General features: G+C 36.9%; 3 protein-coding genes across 6 annotated transcripts in view; 2 read left to right on the forward strand and 1 right to left on the reverse strand.

Moving 5' to 3' along the window:
• The window catches only part of ndc80 (NDC80 kinetochore complex component), a 13087-nt gene extending 11723 nt beyond the window's left edge, over window positions 1-1364 (forward strand). For 3 of the 4 annotated variants that reach the window (XM_027172842.2, XM_027172841.2, XM_027172844.2), the window contains exons 16-17: window positions 71-173; window positions 368-659. In XM_027172842.2, the coding sequence (XP_027028643.1) occupies window positions 71-173; window positions 368-496 (232 nt within the window). In that variant the 3' untranslated portion in view covers window positions 497-659. Of the gene's footprint in view, window positions 1-70; window positions 174-367; window positions 660-1102 lie in introns of those variants that run through there. The other variant, XM_047821366.1, reaches the window with a different exon arrangement.
• Window positions 1365-1735: 371 nt separating this feature from the next.
• LOC113659630 (serine/threonine-protein kinase Nek9) lies at window positions 1736-14036 on the forward strand. The gene is made up of 23 exons (XM_027172517.2): window positions 1736-2497; window positions 3185-3362; window positions 3459-3514; window positions 3605-3675; window positions 3817-3922; window positions 4106-4237; window positions 4345-4455; window positions 4664-4728; window positions 5185-5235; window positions 5323-5515; window positions 5882-6026; window positions 6117-6317; window positions 6411-6457; window positions 7691-7852; window positions 7954-8062; window positions 8196-8357; window positions 8447-8614; window positions 8715-8774; window positions 8899-9086; window positions 9170-9331; window positions 9422-9544; window positions 10032-10085; window positions 11874-14036. Exons 1-23 carry the CDS (start codon window positions 2318-2320, stop codon window positions 11994-11996), a joined length of 2847 nt encoding a protein of 948 aa, XP_027028318.1. The 5' UTR covers window positions 1736-2317; the 3' UTR covers window positions 11997-14036.
• Window positions 13862-17363, reverse strand: LOC113659462 (zinc finger C2HC domain-containing protein 1C). The gene is made up of 3 exons (XM_047821367.1): window positions 17213-17363; window positions 14684-16265; window positions 13862-14466 (listed from the first exon to the last, which is right to left on the reverse strand). The coding sequence occupies exons 2-3, from the start codon at window positions 16259-16261 to the stop codon at window positions 14236-14238; spliced, it is 1809 nt and encodes a 602-aa protein (XP_047677323.1). The 5' UTR covers window positions 16262-16265; window positions 17213-17363; the 3' UTR covers window positions 13862-14235.
• Between the last annotated feature and the right edge of the window lie 746 nt (window positions 17364-18109).

Raw genomic sequence — 18109 nt, forward strand, 5'->3', positions numbered from 1 at the left:
ACCATAAAATTGTTTATTTTTTCTGACTAAAAGGGATACAATATGATTGTTGCATGCTTTCTTCTATTAGGTACCATCTTGTTCTTCAGGAAACCAAAGAAGAAAGTCGGATGGTGGCAAACAATCTGACAAATGTTATCAGTGCTGCAGTCAGCCACTTGGCTATAGTTGAGGTAAGAGTAAAAATAATTGTTCTATGTAGTCAGTTACCTTAGAATTTGTTAGCAGGATCCTAAAGAAATAGTTCATACATGCACGTGTGTGGAAGTGTGTGCGATGATCAAACAATGGGAAGATAATGCTTTATGTAATATATAACTAGATTTTTATATGTTATTTGAGAATGTTTATGTATTGTAATTTTCAGAAACACTGTAGCGGCCAAGTTAAAAAGATGGATAAGATGAATGAAATTATCCGTGAAGACCAAGCAGATCTTCAGCAGGTGAAGGAAATGGTTGAAAATTTTGTTGCTAGAGCAAATGGCCTTCAATAACTGAATTAGAAAAAAATTGTAAATAGATTTGTATTAATAGTTTGTGTTATTGTTAAAGGAAAATATTGTATGTTTGCCTTGAAAAACAGTGTATGTATTTCTTTTTTTAAATACAATGTCCTCTGTTAAAAAATAAACATGTTGCTCTAAATATTAGAATATTATTTTAAAATGTGAATGAATTATTATTTTTTTGCATAGCTAAAATGTAAGGTATTAAAATTCCAGAAACACCATAGTTATTTGTCATTACGGACTGAACATAAAGCTTATTAATTGATACAACTCACAGATTGCTGTCTGTTAACCAAACCCTAGGAGATCAATTGTTACCACATATTATTGTTTGGCAGGTTCTTGAAATATTGTTTATTAATAGAATTATTAATGTCCTTCAGTAATGCTGAGCAATTCAAAATCTGCTGAATGATAAATCAGCTGTATTTTTATTTATATGTAATTACAGAAGAGAAACTAGAAAATACTTACAGTACAATTTAGAGTCAAATCATTATTTAATACTTAATTTGAATAAATTTAAAGCCTGAGCAGTCAAAATAGTTTTGTTCAATCATTCATCTCTAGTAAATGTTTTATTCTGGTCAGGATGTTTTTCGAATCTGGAGCCTATCCCAGGAACTCTGGCTGTGAGGCCAGAATACACTATGAATGGGCCACCAGTGCATTGCAGGCAATCATGCACACGCACAATCGGTTTCGAAACAGGGATGCTCAAGCTGTGAGATGGAAAGTTTACAAATGTGGCTCTCAAAATAGCCACCTAAATACATTTTGTTAATCAAATTTTGATAATTAAAACATGTTGTTTGTGAAATATATGTAAAGAATAAAACATCTTTTACTGTCATTGTACTAAAATTGAGTTGCAACTCCTTGAGTCTAGACTGGTAAGAGCTTTAGGGATTCTGGAACAAAACGTGAAAACACCTTCTGGACTTTTATTTTAAAATGAACGTCAATCAGAAATATATGAATCGTGATTATCTATTCATTGACTCGATTCTTTTCTGAATATACTCTGAACTTTGAAGGCAAATGTAACTAGTGTAATACAAAATTCCAAAGAAAAATAGACATGGCAGATGAGTCCTGTTTGTAAGAAAACTAAACTACATATAGCTTGCAAATTCCAAAGTCAATACACGTATCGAATCGTGCAGCAGGGAGTCAATTCAGAGTTTGATTCATTATGAACTAAAGGTTTGACTGTCGGATCGAAGAATCGTTTCGGGGAACCGAATCTCAGCGCTTGACACGCCTCTTATCTTCCTCATTTTGGAAACGGGACCCGATTAACTAAAAGTGATGAGCTCTGGCTGTAATTGTGACTTTTAGATAGACTTGTAAACATGGCTGTATAGTTCTGTAGACTATAGACTTCCAGAGAGGTGTGTGTGCTATCTGTCTCTCTACGGCGGTTGGTTAAATCCGTGACGTATCTAACTAGCTTAGCTTAGCTTAGGTCAAACGTTTGAGCCTTTTTTGGCGGTGTTATGAACAACAAACAAGGAAACGTTTTATTTCTTTTTTAATCGACTGTATGTCTTTAATGCCAGACGGGTTTAGTTTTTACAGAGATGTCAACCGAGTGAAACCTTTTAAAAGCTTGGATATGAAACTTTTTGGCTAGGTCGCTAACGCTAGCAAGTCAAGCAGCAGGTAGCAAATCTGAGCAAACTTTGTTTGGCTCGAGACGGTTTTTCGCAGTCGCGTTTAGTTCATCATTAGCTAGCTAAGTTGGTTTGGTGGATCATGTGCTATTTTCTCGCGTTTTTCATCAAGTAAACGGCTGTCGATAAAATGTCATTGGAAGATTTTGAGCGGCATCTCGCGTCTCTTTCGGACTCGGGCTGCGAGTCAGTGAGCGGCGCCCCGGCTCCAAGCTTGTTCAGCGGCGAGGAAGAGAAGCTGCACTACATCCCCATTAGGGTCCTGGGCAAAGGGGCTTTTGGGGAAGCCACCTTGTACCGACGAACAGAGGTAGGCATTTTTATTTATTTACTTACTTACTTACCAACCCTAAACTCCCCTTTATGTCTTGCATTTTCATCTGCTAGATTTTTTTTCTAAAAGATTTCAGCTCTGCTTGAATAGACTTCATTTATTCCGAGCCATTGGGAATGTTGACCTCCACACACCGTCTTTTCTGTTTTCACACACAAGTTACAAATACCAAAGAGAGAACAACAAGAAGCACCGGGTTCAGTCTTCATCACAGACGTGTTGTGTAAATTCAAGCTTTTAAAAACCTGTTCTTTACAATCAGATGATATTCGCCGATATCAGAGTAGTATAATTAGAGGAAGAACAACTTTTCTGAGATTTTTCTGTTTTATTTTTTAGAATTTGTCACGTCTGGATAAACAGTTAAGCTTTTTCATGTCTCGTCCAGTACTATACAGTACTGAGTAATGTAAAGTTTAAGCTCAGACATCAGGCATCATTGCTCTAGAAACACAATGCATCTTGTAATCGAAGATATTGTCTTTGTTGAAGTCGATGGTGAAATCGTGAAAAGTGAATCGAGAAAATACTCTTGGTCAGCTTTTGTGTTCTCCAAATGTACTATTTCTCTAAGCCGCTGTGCATAGGTGTGGCACACTATGTATAGGCTGTTACATAAATCAGTGTTGCACTTCAACATCACTTTGTCTCGCCCTTTCTCAGGATAATTCCTTGGTGGTTTGGAAGGAGGTTGAGCTGACCGGTCTCTCGGATAAAAAGCGCAGAGATGTCATGAATGAAATCAGCATCCTGTCCATTCTCCAGCATAACAACATCATAGCATATTACAACCACTTCACTGACAAGAACACCCTGTTGATTGAGCTGGAATACTGCAATGGTCAGAAAGTGTTTTTGTATTGCAGTCCTTTTTCGCTGTTTGATAAAGAATTCTAAAAATCTAGAGGTTGGAAAACATTATGCATATTTTTTGCAGGTGGAAATCTGTATGACAAAATTAACCAACAGAAGGGGCAACTCTTTACACAGGAGGTGCTATTTTAAAACACTTCCTATTGGAACATGTTTATAAATAGTTAACTTGATCTTATTGTGACATTGTACTTTTAATTATTTTTCCAGGTTGTTATATGGTATCTGTTCCAAATTGCATCAGCTGTGGTGCATATTCATAAAGCTGGTGTTCTGCATAGGTATTTATTTATCTGACTTATTTATATATCTGACATTTGTCATCTGTGTCTGGTAAACATTTACTACTTTTTTTTTTTTTTACTTTTGTTTGAATTTCGTTTTGATAGTAACGTGTATGCTGTTTGTTCAACTTTTTAAAGGGATATAAAAACATTAAATATCTTCCTCACCAAGACAAACTTAATAAAGTTAGGAGATTATGGTTTGGCCAAAAAGCTGGATTCAGAATACTCAATGGCAGAGACAGTAAGTAAATTCAGTTACAGTAATTGATTTTATTCATCTTTTCTTTTGAATCTGATCTAAATATTTCTAATCTAATGCCTCCAATTCACTGTATCTGTGTGCTTCAGGCATTAGTTCAGTTAAATTGGCTCTCATTCACACTGCAGAAAACTGCTATATCTTATAGTCTAATTTGTCCTCCAGTGTGTAGGCACTCCATACTACATGTCACCGGAGCTTTGTCAAGGGGTCAAGTACAACTTTAAATCAGACATCTGGGCCATGGGCTGTGTATTATTTGAGCTTCTAACGCTCACCAGGACCTTTGATGCAACGGTATGTATCTAAAGCAGCTGTGTCTTTTAAGCTGACTTATGGTTTGTTATTAACATGTGCATTTTGTTGTTTGGCCTTCATTGCTTATTGCCAATTTCAACCTCCAGAATCCCCTAAACCTGTGTGTGAAGATCGTCCAGGGCAACTTTACAATGGAAATGAACTCTGATGTTTATTCCAAAGACCTCATCCAGATAGTCTACGCATGCTTAGATCAGGTGAGCTAAATGTTACTGCTATTTGTTGTTGTTTAATAGTTTTTTAATGAATATCTGCAGTAGGTATTTTGTGTGGGGAACCTTGCCTTATTACCGAGTTACAAATAATATGGTTTGGACAATCTGCAGCACAAAATAATACAAATGGACATGCAAACAAATGAATGTACACTAAGTCCACAATATTGAGTGCACGCTTGTGGTTTAGGATCCAGAGAAGAGACCTACTGCTGATCAGATTCTTGACCTGCCCATCATCTCCTGTGATAAACAGTGAGTAATGTGGTTTATACAGAATGACAATGGTATAAAAGGTTTCTGTGTTGCTGTTGCTTCTGGGATTCTTTTACTTTGCATGTGTGTGTATGTATGTGTGCAAAAAGGTATACAAAAGAAAACTTAGCAAAAATAATTTTTTTTGAAGGCTTCGTGGCTTCACTGAATTTCTTCACACATGCATCAGAATTTTGTACAGTATTGTATGTCATACAGATGAACTATTCATGAAACAGTTTAACTCGATACTGTAATGGAAAAAAAAATCACATTGGCCTTTATATTTAGTTTTGTAAAACCTAAGGTTTTACTTTCAAGACCAAAGCACCAAAACATTAGTTTTTACTTTCAGGGCCAAAGCACAAATATTGTTTTCTTTTCAGGACTGAAAAAATATTTTAAGTAATAGTGTAAACAAATGGCTCGAAAATAAAACATTTTCAATGCTTGCAGGAAGTTGGAGGCACGTGTGGCTGCACTAAATTCAGCCATAAAGAAGCCCAGGTATGTGTAACAGTTTATCAACACCGTTTCAAATATAGTCTGCATTTCCAAGTTTGGGATTTACTCTGTATATTTCCTTTTTGCCAGGTTGAGCACAGTATCAGACACCTCAGTTGCTGTAGTAACCACCCGTTCCAGAGAGGTGTATTTCTGGGGTGGAGGGAAGTTCACCCCTCAGAAACTGGACGTGTTTAAGGGCGGTACTAGTGCACAGCAAGTGTGTGCAGGGGAGACACATTTTGCTGTGGTTACTGTGGAGAAAGAGATTTACACTTGGGCTGTAAGAAACTATTAAAATTAGCACTCTGCACATTCTTCTAATAATCTTGTTTTGTCTTGTATGTTATGCATAAAAAACATGCTGAATAATTTAGATAAAGAAAATTTCTACAGTATTTGGAAATTTAGTCAAATTTTATTGATTCCTAAAGTTATTTGGCAAGAGCATTTAATAAAAACTTGCTGTAAAAACTGAAAGCCTTCAATGTTCAATGAAAGCCTAAAATGTTTAACCTAATTTTGCAGTAAAAAGCAGCTTGATTTTTTTTTAAGTTAAGAACTATTTTCAAATTCAGGACCCTTTCCACTTCCTACTAAGAATAGGTTTATGTGTTGTTTGTGTTGCCTTCATCATGTAAATTTACAGAGTGTGCAAGGTGGTGCTAAAATGGTGGGTCAGCTTGGGCATGGGGATCAGGCCTCATATCGACAACCTCGCAAGGTGGAACGTCTACAGGGAAAAGCCATCAGGCAGGTGTCTTGTGGGGTAGACTTTACTGCCTGTGTGACTGGTAAGTAAATATTAAAGTAAATGTAGCATTCGAATTACTTCAAATACATGTTTAGGTTTATAAATTTATTTCTTTGATCTTTTCTTACAGATGAGGACCAAATGTATATGTTTGGCTCAGACTATTACGGCTGTATAGGTGTGGACAATGAAATGGGTATGGAAGTTCTTGAGCCGGTTTTTCTGGAGTTCTTTCAGGAACGTCCAGTGAGACAGGTATCCTGTGGAGACAACCATGTGGTAGTGCTCACTCACAGTGGAGACATTTACTCCTGGGGCTGTGGAGAACATGGTAAGTGTTAGACATGTTCAGAAAAACACAAGCGGATTGTAGTATTGGTTTTAAAGTCGTTTTTGTTAATGAGAGAGATGTTCTTCTTGACAGGTAGACTTGGAATAGACTGTGAAGATGACTTTCCTTCTCCTATGCTAGTAAGTATATAGTATGTTTCCATTAGCCTTCCAGGCATTTCTGGTAAACATTTACATTGCATACATGTAATCTGTCCTGAGCTCTTTTATGGTGCATTCCGATAATTGTGCAGTTAAACACAGGTACACATGTCTATCACATGGGTGAATGTATTATGCAGTGTTGTGATAGTTACTAAGAAATGTAACTAGTTACTAGCTACTTCATTCAAAAAGTAAGTCAATTTGTTGATTACTTACACCAAAAGTAACGCGTTACTCTTAAAAGTAACTTTTCAGTTACTTTTTTTAAAGAACGTACTTTAATGTTCCCATTAATGCCCTTTTATGCGTTTTGTTAACACAAAACTGACTTAAACACACAGTAATTTTTAAACACTATTTTATTTAAGTCAGACCAGCAATATATCACAAGGGTTTCTAACGAGCTAACGAGCTGCCTGAAAGCAGAAACTACATGCCTTGACGAAGCTAGAAGCTAACCCGGAGTCGGTGGACACACTCGAAGTGAGTCAAGCCCCTCCAGCCAAACAATAGCGACTAGATTTTTACCGGACTGTTAGCCAGGGACAGATCAACAAAGCTATTGCACTGTATGTTGTTGAAAACATGCAACCTGTCTTTACTGTGGAGTCACCAGCTTTCAGGAGCTGCTTCGACAGATTGGAGTTGCTGTTTATCGCAGTAGATAGGACCTTCGAACCAAAAAGACACAGCTGACATTTGACTAAAAGGTTTTTGTCTTTATGCTCAACTAAAGTGAAATAAGGAGCCTATTTCCACTTTGAGAAACTTGTCTTTCTCTCGTCTTGACTCGCCATTACTGCCGCACATACTTGAATAAACGGAAACACGCCCACAGTGCGGCGTCTTCGTGTTTACAGGTTGGCATCCACCAATCCTGCAATGCTTTGCTGCTGTAAAAAGGTTAGGCTGTAGGCTACACTACAGCCAAAATGAATTAATTTAAAAAGTAACGGACAACCGCATCATATGGTAACGGTAACGGAGTTACTGTATTTAAAAAGTAATGCGTTCGAGTATTAGTTACTGTCAAAAGTAACTGCGTTACTGCCCAATAGTGGTATTATGTGCACTTCAAGGGTATAAGTAATTATTTAATTTCATCTGTTATAAATGTCATTTATTTGTTTTTTTTTTGTTTTTTTAAGTTTTTGGTATTTTCTGTAATCCGCTTTACTAATTTTTCTACATCATATGTGCATTTTGCAGGTGAAAGTACCAAAGGGGGCCTGTATTGACTCAGTGTGCTGTGGCAGTGATGGAACATTTTTCCTTACAGAGTCTGGAAAAGTCTTGGCCTGTGGAAACAACGAGTTTAACAAGCTAGGCCTTAATCAAGGCATTACTGGTATCAAGAACCACTCTAGGAAGGTATGGCCCATGTGGAGAATTCGATCTGTTGAGGCAATTTCTTGTCTGTCCCGTCTGATTTTTGAACTTTCAGAATGTCTAAGATCATTTAAATCTCATAGGTTTTTCAGGACATACCATATACAACAACTCTGACTTTAGTAAAGCTGCTTGCCCACTTTAAGATCCAAATCATTGCCCCTGGGAAGACCCATACAGCAGCAATTGATGGTAAAGCATTTATGCTCTTATTGCTTTACACTGAAAATGAAATCACTAATCAATTTTTATACAGGATAAGCTCAATTCTTTGCGACTGAATATCTACTATTCAGTGTCCATGTTCTGGTCTATATATCTGTAGAACGGGGGCGCCTGGTGACCTTTGGTTGCAATAAATACGGTCAGCTTGGTGTAAGGGACTTTAAGAAACATCAAGGCGTTCAACTGCTTTTGGGACAGTTTGGGGGAAAAGTTGTCTCCAAAGTGTCCTGTGGAGATGGCTTCACAATTGCTGCCACAGAGGGTAAGCAAAGAGAATGTCACTGGAAAGAGGAAGTATACTGAAAATAAGTGAAGGTGCATAGAGTATTGACAATTATATTTCACTTTCAGATAATCAAATCTTTGCCTGGGGAAATGCAGGAAATGGACGTTTAGGTATGCCTGCTGATCGAGAATTTGGCTCTGAGGTTTGCCCTGCTCTTCCTCGTCCCATATTTGGTTCCCTACATCACGTGCCTGACTTGTCTTGCAGGGGTTGGCACACAATCATTATCATGGGTAAATAACTAATTTCCTTACTTTGAATTCAAATTGTTTGAATATCATGTAGGTTTACACATAAATAAAATTTCCCATCCACTTTTTACTCTTTTCACAGAAAAGCTGCTTAACTCCAAAACAATACGTTCAAACAGTAGTGGACTGTCCATTGGAAGTGGTAAATAAATGTATTTGTTTTATTATTAGTCGTTATTAATTGATTTCATAATTGCATTAATCTGTAGTCTGTTGTTGTTTTGAGTGTTTTCCCCAGAATTCTGCTTTATCTATGTTTTCATTAGGGATTGGTCAGAGCTCCAGCTCCTCTTTGGACTTGGAAATTGAGCCTGTGTCAGACTCTGAGCTGCGAGAGGGCATTATGGGAGGCACTGTGGAGGTTGACCTCAAGGAGAGAGGTCCTGAGACGCCATCAATGGCTTTAATGGAGTGCAAGACAAATGAGAGTTCTTGCCCATCTTGGCTCCGCAAGGTATGGACCTCAACAAGTACTTCTTTAAAACAGACGGTCTCCCATAAGTGTCCTAGAATTCACTTTCATTCTTCTGTCTTCAGGAGCTGCTGGATGCTGAATTCATTCCCCTGCCTGATGGCTCCAGAGATTCCATATCTAATCCTCTGGCTTCATCCTTTACAGAACGTGCTACACTCCCCTATGAAGAGCTTCGAGAACTAAAGGCTGCTGCTGTAGCTGCTGCTAGTGTAAATGGGTTGATGGTAAGGGCATTAGACAAATTTACACTTGGGTTGTTTCAGCTCGAAAATAATGTACTTTATTTTTAACATTGTACACACTTCCTCTGTAAGCAAACAGCATGGGTAGACCATGAGGGCATAAATGGCTTGGACTCTGGAGCTGGGAAGAAAAGCAACCTGCCACAACAATGTGCACAGCAGACTTGCTGCCAAGCGAGCAGTGAGCTTGCACAGGTAGAAAATTCACACAAAAATAGAAAACTTAATACTGCAATTTTTTTAATGTCTCCACCACTAGGTGATGGAGGCAATTATATTTTCAGCTTGTCCACCTGTACAAGATTCATATTAGTGTGATATAGTAAGAATGAATGGTCGAATGTAGGATTTTTATAGAATTATGATGGGGAAATAGCAAAATAACTTATTGGATGTTGGAATGTTTATTGTACAGTGGTGTTATTTAGATGTTCTTGTTCAGGTATTTTAATAATAGCCATTGTTCCAGCAAAGTGAATTGTCTAAAATAGCTTTTCCTCAGTAGCTCCCTTACTATATTTAAGGGGTTATTTGATATACATTCAACACTGCTGATGATGTCCTGCTTGTTTTATTTTTTAAAGGAATAACATTAAAAAGAAAAAAATCCGATTTCTGTCATGTTTTTAAATGATTTCACTTTCTCATATTACATGTAAACAATCGTGTTTGTCTGTTGTAGCTTAAAGAAATGATGAAAAAGCAAGATGCAACAATACAGCTGTTACAGAAAAAGGTGAGAGGTTAATTGTTTCTACAGTGCCTTGCGAAAGTATTCGGCCCCCTTGAACTTTGCGACCTTTTGCCACATTTCAGGCTTCAAACATAATGATATGAAACTGTGCTTTTTTCTGAAGAATCAACAACAAGTGGGACACAATCATGAAGTGGAGCGAAATTTATTGGATATTTCAAATTTTTTTAACAAATCAAAAACTGAAAAATTGGCCGTGCAAAATTATTCGGCCCCCTTAAGTTAATACTTTGTAGCGCCACCTTTTGCTGCGATTACAGCTGTAAGTCGCTTGGGGTATGTCTATCAGTTTTGCACATTGAGAGACTGAAATTTTTGCCCATTCCTCCTTGTAGAACAGCTCGAGCTCAGTGAGGTTGGATGGAGAGCGTTTGTGAACAGCAGTTTTCAGTTCTCTCCACAGATTCTCGATTGGATTTAGGTCTGGACTTTGACTTAGCCATTCTAACACCTGGATATGTTTATTTTTAACCGTTTCATTGTAGATTTTGCTTTATGTTTTGGATCATTGTCATGTTGGAAGACAAATCTCCATCCCAGTCTCAGGTCTTTAGCAGACTCCATCAGGTTTTCTTCCAGAATGGTCCTGTATTTGGCTCCATCCATCTTCCCATCAATTTTAACCATCTTCCCTGTCCCTGCTGAAGAAAAGCAGGCCCAAACCATGATGCTGCCACCACCATGTTTGACAGTGGGGATTGTGTGTTCAGGGTGATGAGCTGTGTTGCTTTTACGCCAAACATAACGTTTTGCATTGTTGCCAAAAAGTTCAATTTTGGTTTCATCTGACCAGAGCACCTTCTTCCACATGTTTGGTGTGTCTCCCAGGTGGCTTGTGGCAAACTTTAAACGAAATGGCTTTCTTCTTGCCACTCTTCCATAAAGGCCAGATTTGTGGAGTATACTACTGATTGTTGTCCTATGGACAGAGTCTTCCACCTCAGCTGTAGATCTCTGCGGTTCATCCAGAGTGATCATGGGCCTCTTTCCTGCATCTCTGATCAGTCTTCTCCTTGTATGAGCTGAAAGTTTAGAGGGACGGCCAGGTCTTGGTAGATTTGCAGTGGTCTGATACTTCTTCCATTTCAATATTATCGCTTGCACAGTGCTCCTTGGGATGTTTAAAGCTTGGGAAATCTTTTTGTGTCCAAATCCGGCTTTAAACTTCTCCACAACAGTATCTCGGACCTGCCTTGTGTGTTCCTTGTTCTTCATGATGCTCTCTGCGCTTTAAACGAACCTCTGAGACTATCACAGTGCAGGTGCATTTATACGGAGACTTGATTACACACAGGTGGATTCTATTTATCATCATTGGTCATTTAGGTCAACATTTGATCATTCAGAGATCCTCACTGAACTTCTGGAGAGAGTTTGCTGCACTGAAGGTAAAGGGGCCGAATAATTTTGCACGCCCAATTTTTCAGTTTTTGATTTGTTAAAGTTAATAAAGAAATATCCAATAAATTTCATTCCACTTCATGATTGTGTCCCACTTGTTGATTCTTCACAAAAAATTACAGTTTTATATCTTTGTTTGAAGCCTGAAATGTGGCAAAGTTCAAGGGGGCCGAATACTTTCGCAAGGCACTGTATATCTGGATGACAGCCATTAGACTGAGGGCATTTTTATTTTATTTTTTTAATAGTCACAGGTATTGATATAAGGATTTTGAGGTGTAGCTATTAGCCTGTCTATGCTTTAGCAAATGGATTCATATGGATTACAGTGGGATATTGTTTTTAACTCAATCTGTGTTTAAATTTCAGTACAATGACCAACTCCAAGAGAATGAGAGGCTCTGGAAAGTCATTAATGACCTTAAAGAAGGATCTGATCATTGTGAGAAAAGTAACCACCATGGAGGTCTACCTGATGATAAAGATGATTGAGACAACACATGAAATTTATAACAACATGCAGACAAAAATATCTTCTGAACTGAATCCTTAGTGAGTGACCAGCTGAAGGTGATGTTAGTCAAAAAATGTCATTTGGACTTCAGTCATCACAGCATGTGAGGAAGGACAGTGCATTACAAAATATTTTTGTTGCCTCTTGGTAGAAATCCAAGTATATACTCTTTTTATACCATTACAAGGTTATCTTAGTTGGTTACAGCGTTCCTGCTGCTGTCTGTTTATGTGCATGTCAAGCACCAATGTATAATCTTTTTTTTTTTTTTGATTCTTGAACCACAATATGAACAGTTTGGCTTCAGGATTGCACAAGACAAGACAAACCTTTAAACTTGTCTATTTGGATTATGGGAGCTTTAAGACAGCACCTGCCAAGCTTTAAGCTACTTAACATTCGTTGCCCTATTAGTATGCAGTGTTGATTTCTTCACCAAAATGCCTTAATTTTTATTATTTTTTTCACAGGAGAGATAATGCATAGACATTTCCACTGGTTGTGGATTATAGGGCCTTAAAATTAGTTATGCAAAAAAACATATATATTTTGTCCCTTAATATACTTTATTTTGAAGTATTCTTGAAATCTATGCAACTAATGTGACTTAATTTCAAACATTGAATCCGTTATGCACGAATATGTGTATATGAATGGTTTTCATATATCATCCAAGAATGTGTGACGATAAATGTACTACTGATTTACAGGTTATATATGCTTGTCTCCCCCTTGTGGTTACAGTGTGTATTTTGTATAGTGTAGGTTACACTAGAGAGATGACTTATTCCTGGATGTTCTTTATGCAAGAGTTTCTAAATGTGGGTTAATCGTGGGGTGCTTCTTATTTTTTTTAATCGCACCTCTTTGTTTTCTTCCTAGTTTATTTGACCGGGCACATATTTACTAATTGATATGTCTTTGCTTCATGAAGCATCACATTAAGGCAACTTATTATTTTTCATGGGGCAAAATGAATCTGCATATACCCTGCATGGAATTTTAATTGCTTTTAAGGTTTTTATTTTTGCCCATACGTTACTTGTAGTGCTTTAGATATTTGATTATATGGGAGTGGTGGAGCGTTTAAAGGTGCAATATTTTTTTTAACCTTACCTGTTGAAATAACCTGTTAAATTTGTAGAATATGATAAAAGAAGAAGAAAAAAACAGATGGATTTGGCAAACCGACTTGTTTGGAAGCACCTTGTGTCCGCCACCGTAGATATTTTTACATGTATTTTCTTGTTTTAAAAACTTTTTTTTTATTCATTTGAGTGCATTTAAATAATTGGTGTGTCTTGTTGTGGTGAGGTAACAATTGTTTCCACTACTATGATTTACTTTCATTTTCTCCTTCAGTTTTATTATATTGAACTTAGGATTTTTTTTTTAAATTTTTTTTTTGCAGTTCACCTGTTTTGTTGAAATATTTTCCTAGAAATGTTTTCAGGGTTTTGTGTGTGCAGGGTACTCTGTTACAGCCAAACCGGCCAAACCTGATGCATTACATTATTCCTTTGTCTTTGTGTAGTACTAAATCCTGTAGATAACATTTTTCATCAAAATATCATGCCAAAGTGGGTGCTTCCTGAGCACAACAAAATCACCTGTTTTTTTTAAAGGTACAGTAAAGCCAAAGATTTTTTTTTTGTGTGTATGTGTACATTGCATAATTCTATTTTTGTATTTTTTATGTTCATTCTCTTTTCATGCTCCATATGTTAATGATGGACATCAAAATTGTTGACATCTGCTTTACAAACCCTAAGCTGTAGCCTATGAACCATTAAGTGCCTTGATAAAGCAGGTTAATGCGATTTATGATGGTATATAATGTTTCTGCTTTCCAAATTCCTTTATTTTGTTGAGATTTTCATATTTCATATCAGATATATATTTAGTTCTTTTCTACATTGATGTTTGTCTACTGGATGTTTTGAAGTGTTTTCCATATGTAACTGCATACACTTAAGAGGATTGCATGAATTATAATAATAAAAGCACTTGAGTTTTAATGATGTGTACCTAACCACATTACACTGTACATGTTGAGTAATTGGCTCTTAAAGAAAAAGTAGTTGTTGAGTAATTTTTTATTTGCAATTTCGTTTGAATTTCTTTAGTGTCATTTAATTTTGTAGGCAGTGGCCATTCATTGAAACATTTTATTAAGAGGCAAAAAAATAATAATTTAAATCGCTATGCACTCTGTCATCACATTTGATGACGCTGCCTTGGAGGTGGATGTCTGCTCTTAATTTGCTGGCACTTTGGAATGTGTCTCTCAGCTGTTTCAGGGGCAAAACGTCTGCCACAGTGGGGGCAGGTTATATAATGTGGATTCGGTTGTGCTCTTGGTTGAAAGCCTCCAGCTGCAGGAGCATGAGCCAGGTGTATGTTCTCAACGAAATCCTTGTGTTTTTGAAGCCGGTTACTCTTTTTGTGCTGGGGACATAAAAAAAAAGCATTCTGAAAACAATAAAGTATAGCATAGTATGTGAAACAATTTGAATGTTTAAATACTTATGTACTAAAACCAATATGTAATCTTAAACAGTTTCTGTGACTGGTCTACAGATACTTTCTATATGCAAAGATTTTAACCTTTCAACAATTCATTTGCATATAATGGCAGTGGCTACTCCAGTAAGTTTAACCTTACCTCTGGTGCTATATATAGACCCTTTGTCTTCATAAACTCCTCTAAAGCAGTGCCTTTGGCCCGGTACTGTGAGGAGTTATAGACTTGACGCTTAGGTTTTTGTATTTTCTGACAAATGCTGATATGCTTCTCCAGACGATCTTCTTTAAACTTTCTGTTACATACTTCACAACGTACAAGATGTAAATCAGCGTCCGGATTGCCTTCTTGACCGAGTTGTTCTTGATGGATCCTTTTACCATAATGAGTGCTTGGACCAGCTTCAGGAAGTGGCTGTTTGAGATGCTTCTCCTCTGCAGCCATGTAACTGTACTGATGGACTCTCTCATGAGTTGCCAAATGGTCCTTTATAAGTACATTTTTTTTGTTATACCTGGAGACAGCTTTTGCTTTTATAGGCGAATTTAAAGCAAATTTGTCCATTACGTCCCATTGCTGATCCTCATCGCTTATATCTATATCTTTCTTATTTTTAACCCGTTCACGTCTTCTCTCTTCTCCACCATACCATCTCACTATTTCTTTCTCCTGCCTGTCTATCTGGTCCCATTCTCTGATCTCATTCTTTCGCTGTTCTACTATTCTTTCTCTCCTTGTTTTGTCTCTTTCGGTTCTTGCTCTTTCCTGTGTATGCCCTGTCATTTCTTCAAAATGGTCCCATTCCTTTTCCATAGCTTTTGTGGTTCTCTGAGTATTTCTATTCTCCATCTCTATTCCTTCTCTCCTTTTCTCTATCTGACGAGTGTTTGTCCCTTTCACATGATCCTCCTGTCTTCTTATACCATCTTTCTCTTTATCCCAGATGTTTAATCCCTCTTGTTGTCCTTCATGCCTTTTTCCTCCTAAAACCCTGTTTCTGGTGCTCTCCCAGTCCCACTTTCCTTTCTCTTTATAATATAAACTGTTTTCTGCTTTTCTTGGGTTCATTTGCTCCTTTTTCACCTTGTCTTCAAAAACAGTTCTCATTTGAATCTTTCTGATATTTTCTGCTGCTTTTAACAACTTTTCTTTTAATAAAATTTCTTTTTGGTGAATTTCCTTTGTAAGTCGCATCTCATTTTCATAAACTCTGTCCTTGTGTGAGATCTGGCACCCACTGAGTGATTTGATGTTGGTCTCGCCTCTTTTTCTGGGTATATCATAGGATTCACTAACAAGATGCTCCAATTTAGACCTATCATATTTCTCCTGTTTCCTGTTACTGGACTGTTTACTATTTTCTGAGTGCTCCTTAAGGCAATCAAGGCTATCTTTTTGTATACAGTACTCACGATCTGCTTGGAAGTTGCTTGGGTTAAATGCCACTCTGTGAGACCCAGGCTTTGGAGGTAAGACAGTCTCCATTTCAGGTCTGACCAATGAATAATTTAGCTTTTCTTCAGAATGTATGTTTTGCCTGGCAGAATTGTGTCTGCTTTGGACAGGATTATGCCGATTGTTATGGACAACCATGTCCTGCTGGCAGTCTTTCCTCACAGCCCTTTTTCTCTCCTTGTCTTCATTCAGTCTAAAGGGAGCAGGTGAATTGTACGTGAAGCCTTCTCTGATCAGGGGTGGAAGTTTTTCAAATACAACCATGTTCCTGAGAGGGGGAAAAAGTGTCATGTGTTACAGCAACATACTGACAGTGATCTACAATATTCCTAGTAATAATAATGACAGGAAAAACATAGATCTTATGGGGGTGCTTATCTTAGCAGTTCTGTGTTGAGTTGAGCTGTTTTGATAACACCTAACACTCTCCAATAGGCTACAGGAGCTGCTATGCTGCAGATTCAGTATCACTGGCTGATTTAATTTTTATTGTAGTTCTTTCAGCTGATCCCTGAACGGTGTCGCCAAAGCGGATCATCTGGTCCGTTTGATTCGGCACTAGGTTTTTAGGCTAGACACGCTTCCTGACGCAGTTCTCGTTTTATCCGGGTTTTATCCTCATGGCTGCACTTTTTATTATTACAGCATTATAATCTAAAACCGCCTTGTAAATAAATTACCAATTGAATGCCAAAAGTCTGGATGTTGTTTCCCCTCCCCATAGTTTACAGGTCACGTGACACCAAACCTAAACATAATTTTATTAGTGTAAACATGAACAACCTGATTAATATCTGGTCGGTTAAATAATAGACTTAATCATGATCGCAGTTGACTGGGTCACATGGTGTGGAAGCTATTTAATAAATATTAATTTTCTATAAAAAAAATAAATAAAAATCCCATTCTAAAAAAAAAACAAAAACATGAATATAAAAAAGATTAAGCCCTCAAATGCATTAGTATCTTGTACTATATATATTGTACTATACTATACGAGGGCTTAATCTTTTTGACTATATTATAGTCTCTGGCCCAGGTGGTATAGAAGCTATTACACTGTGCCCCATATTTATTTATATATATATATATATATATATATATATATATATATATATATATATATATATATATATATTACACACACAATATAATACAATTAAATATAATAAATAATAAAAATATAATAATACTATAAATAGCCTATATATTTACCTTACTGTAGCTCTGTCGCTTCTCAGATGGTTTCTTTTTTCTTTTTAAGTTCACAGTTTTTCACATGACTTCGTGTTGTCTAGCATTCAATCCCAACTTGTAAACTAACAAACTTAGCCGTTTACAACGATAATTGAGAATGACCCGTTTACGTTGCCTAGATACAAGACAACAAACGTAGCGTCCTGGCACTTATCTCATTGGTTCCCGTGATATGACGTCGGGTAAATAGAGCATCATCACAAACATGAGTTATAAGTTAAGAGTTTACAGGGCAAACAGACATCACACAAAGTAACCACAAACTACACAAATAATCATATATATCAACATTCATTCATTCATTCATTCATTCATTCATTCATTTTCTACCGCTTATCCGAACTACTCGGGTCGGGGAGCCTGTGCCTATCTCAGGCGTCATGAAAAAGAAAATAAATGAAAGTAAATAAATATATAAAATTAAAGACACCTTACCACAGACTCAAAAATGTTCAATGTTTTAGAAGCTTTGAGTTCAAAGGTTTTAAAATATTCTTAAATAAAATAAGGATAGACTTTATATCACAGGGAAAGAATCTAAAATTAGGGTTACAGTGACTGTTTCTGGCTTTGTGAAACTAAATGAAGTCGTCCGTTTAAGATTTAAGAAAAAAAAAGATTCTGTTATTTATATCTTGTTACAGCAGAAGACATTAAGATGGCAGCTTCTGACCAAAAATTCTTGGAGAATGGGCAATGATAAAATACATGTAAAATGGATTCTTCTTCAACGTTGTGAAACGAATACAAAGAAGATATATTCTCAGAAAACCTTCTACTTCTTGTTCCTTTACAACAGTGTCTGCACATTTTTTCAATGCCATAGCCTTAGAACCGTTTGCTTGTACTTTTTTA

Source organism: Tachysurus fulvidraco, chromosome 12, assembly GCF_022655615.1.
Source record: "Tachysurus fulvidraco isolate hzauxx_2018 chromosome 12, HZAU_PFXX_2.0, whole genome shotgun sequence".
Taxonomy (NCBI): Eukaryota; Metazoa; Chordata; class Actinopteri; order Siluriformes; family Bagridae; genus Tachysurus; species Tachysurus fulvidraco.

Excerpts from the sequence above, each read along its gene's own strand:
- LOC113659630 (XM_027172517.2), top strand. The coding sequence starts at position 2,318 with ATGTCATTGGAAGATTTTGAGCGGCATCTCGCGTCTCTTTCGGACTCG. Across the intron at positions 4,456-4,663 it reads TCTACGCATGCTTAGATCAG|GATCCAGAGAAGAGACCTAC; the intron begins GTGAGCTAAATG and ends CTTGTGGTTTAG. Across the intron at positions 8,615-8,714 it reads GCACACAATCATTATCATGG|AAAAGCTGCTTAACTCCAAA; the intron begins GTAAATAACTAA and ends CTCTTTTCACAG.
- LOC113659462 (XM_047821367.1), bottom strand. The coding sequence starts at position 16,261 with ATGGTTGTATTTGAAAAACTTCCACCCCTGATCAGAGAAGGCTTCACG. Across the intron at positions 14,467-14,683 it reads GTCTATATATAGCACCAGAG|CACAAAAAGAGTAACCGGCT; the intron begins GTAAGGTTAAAC and ends TTATGTCCCCAG.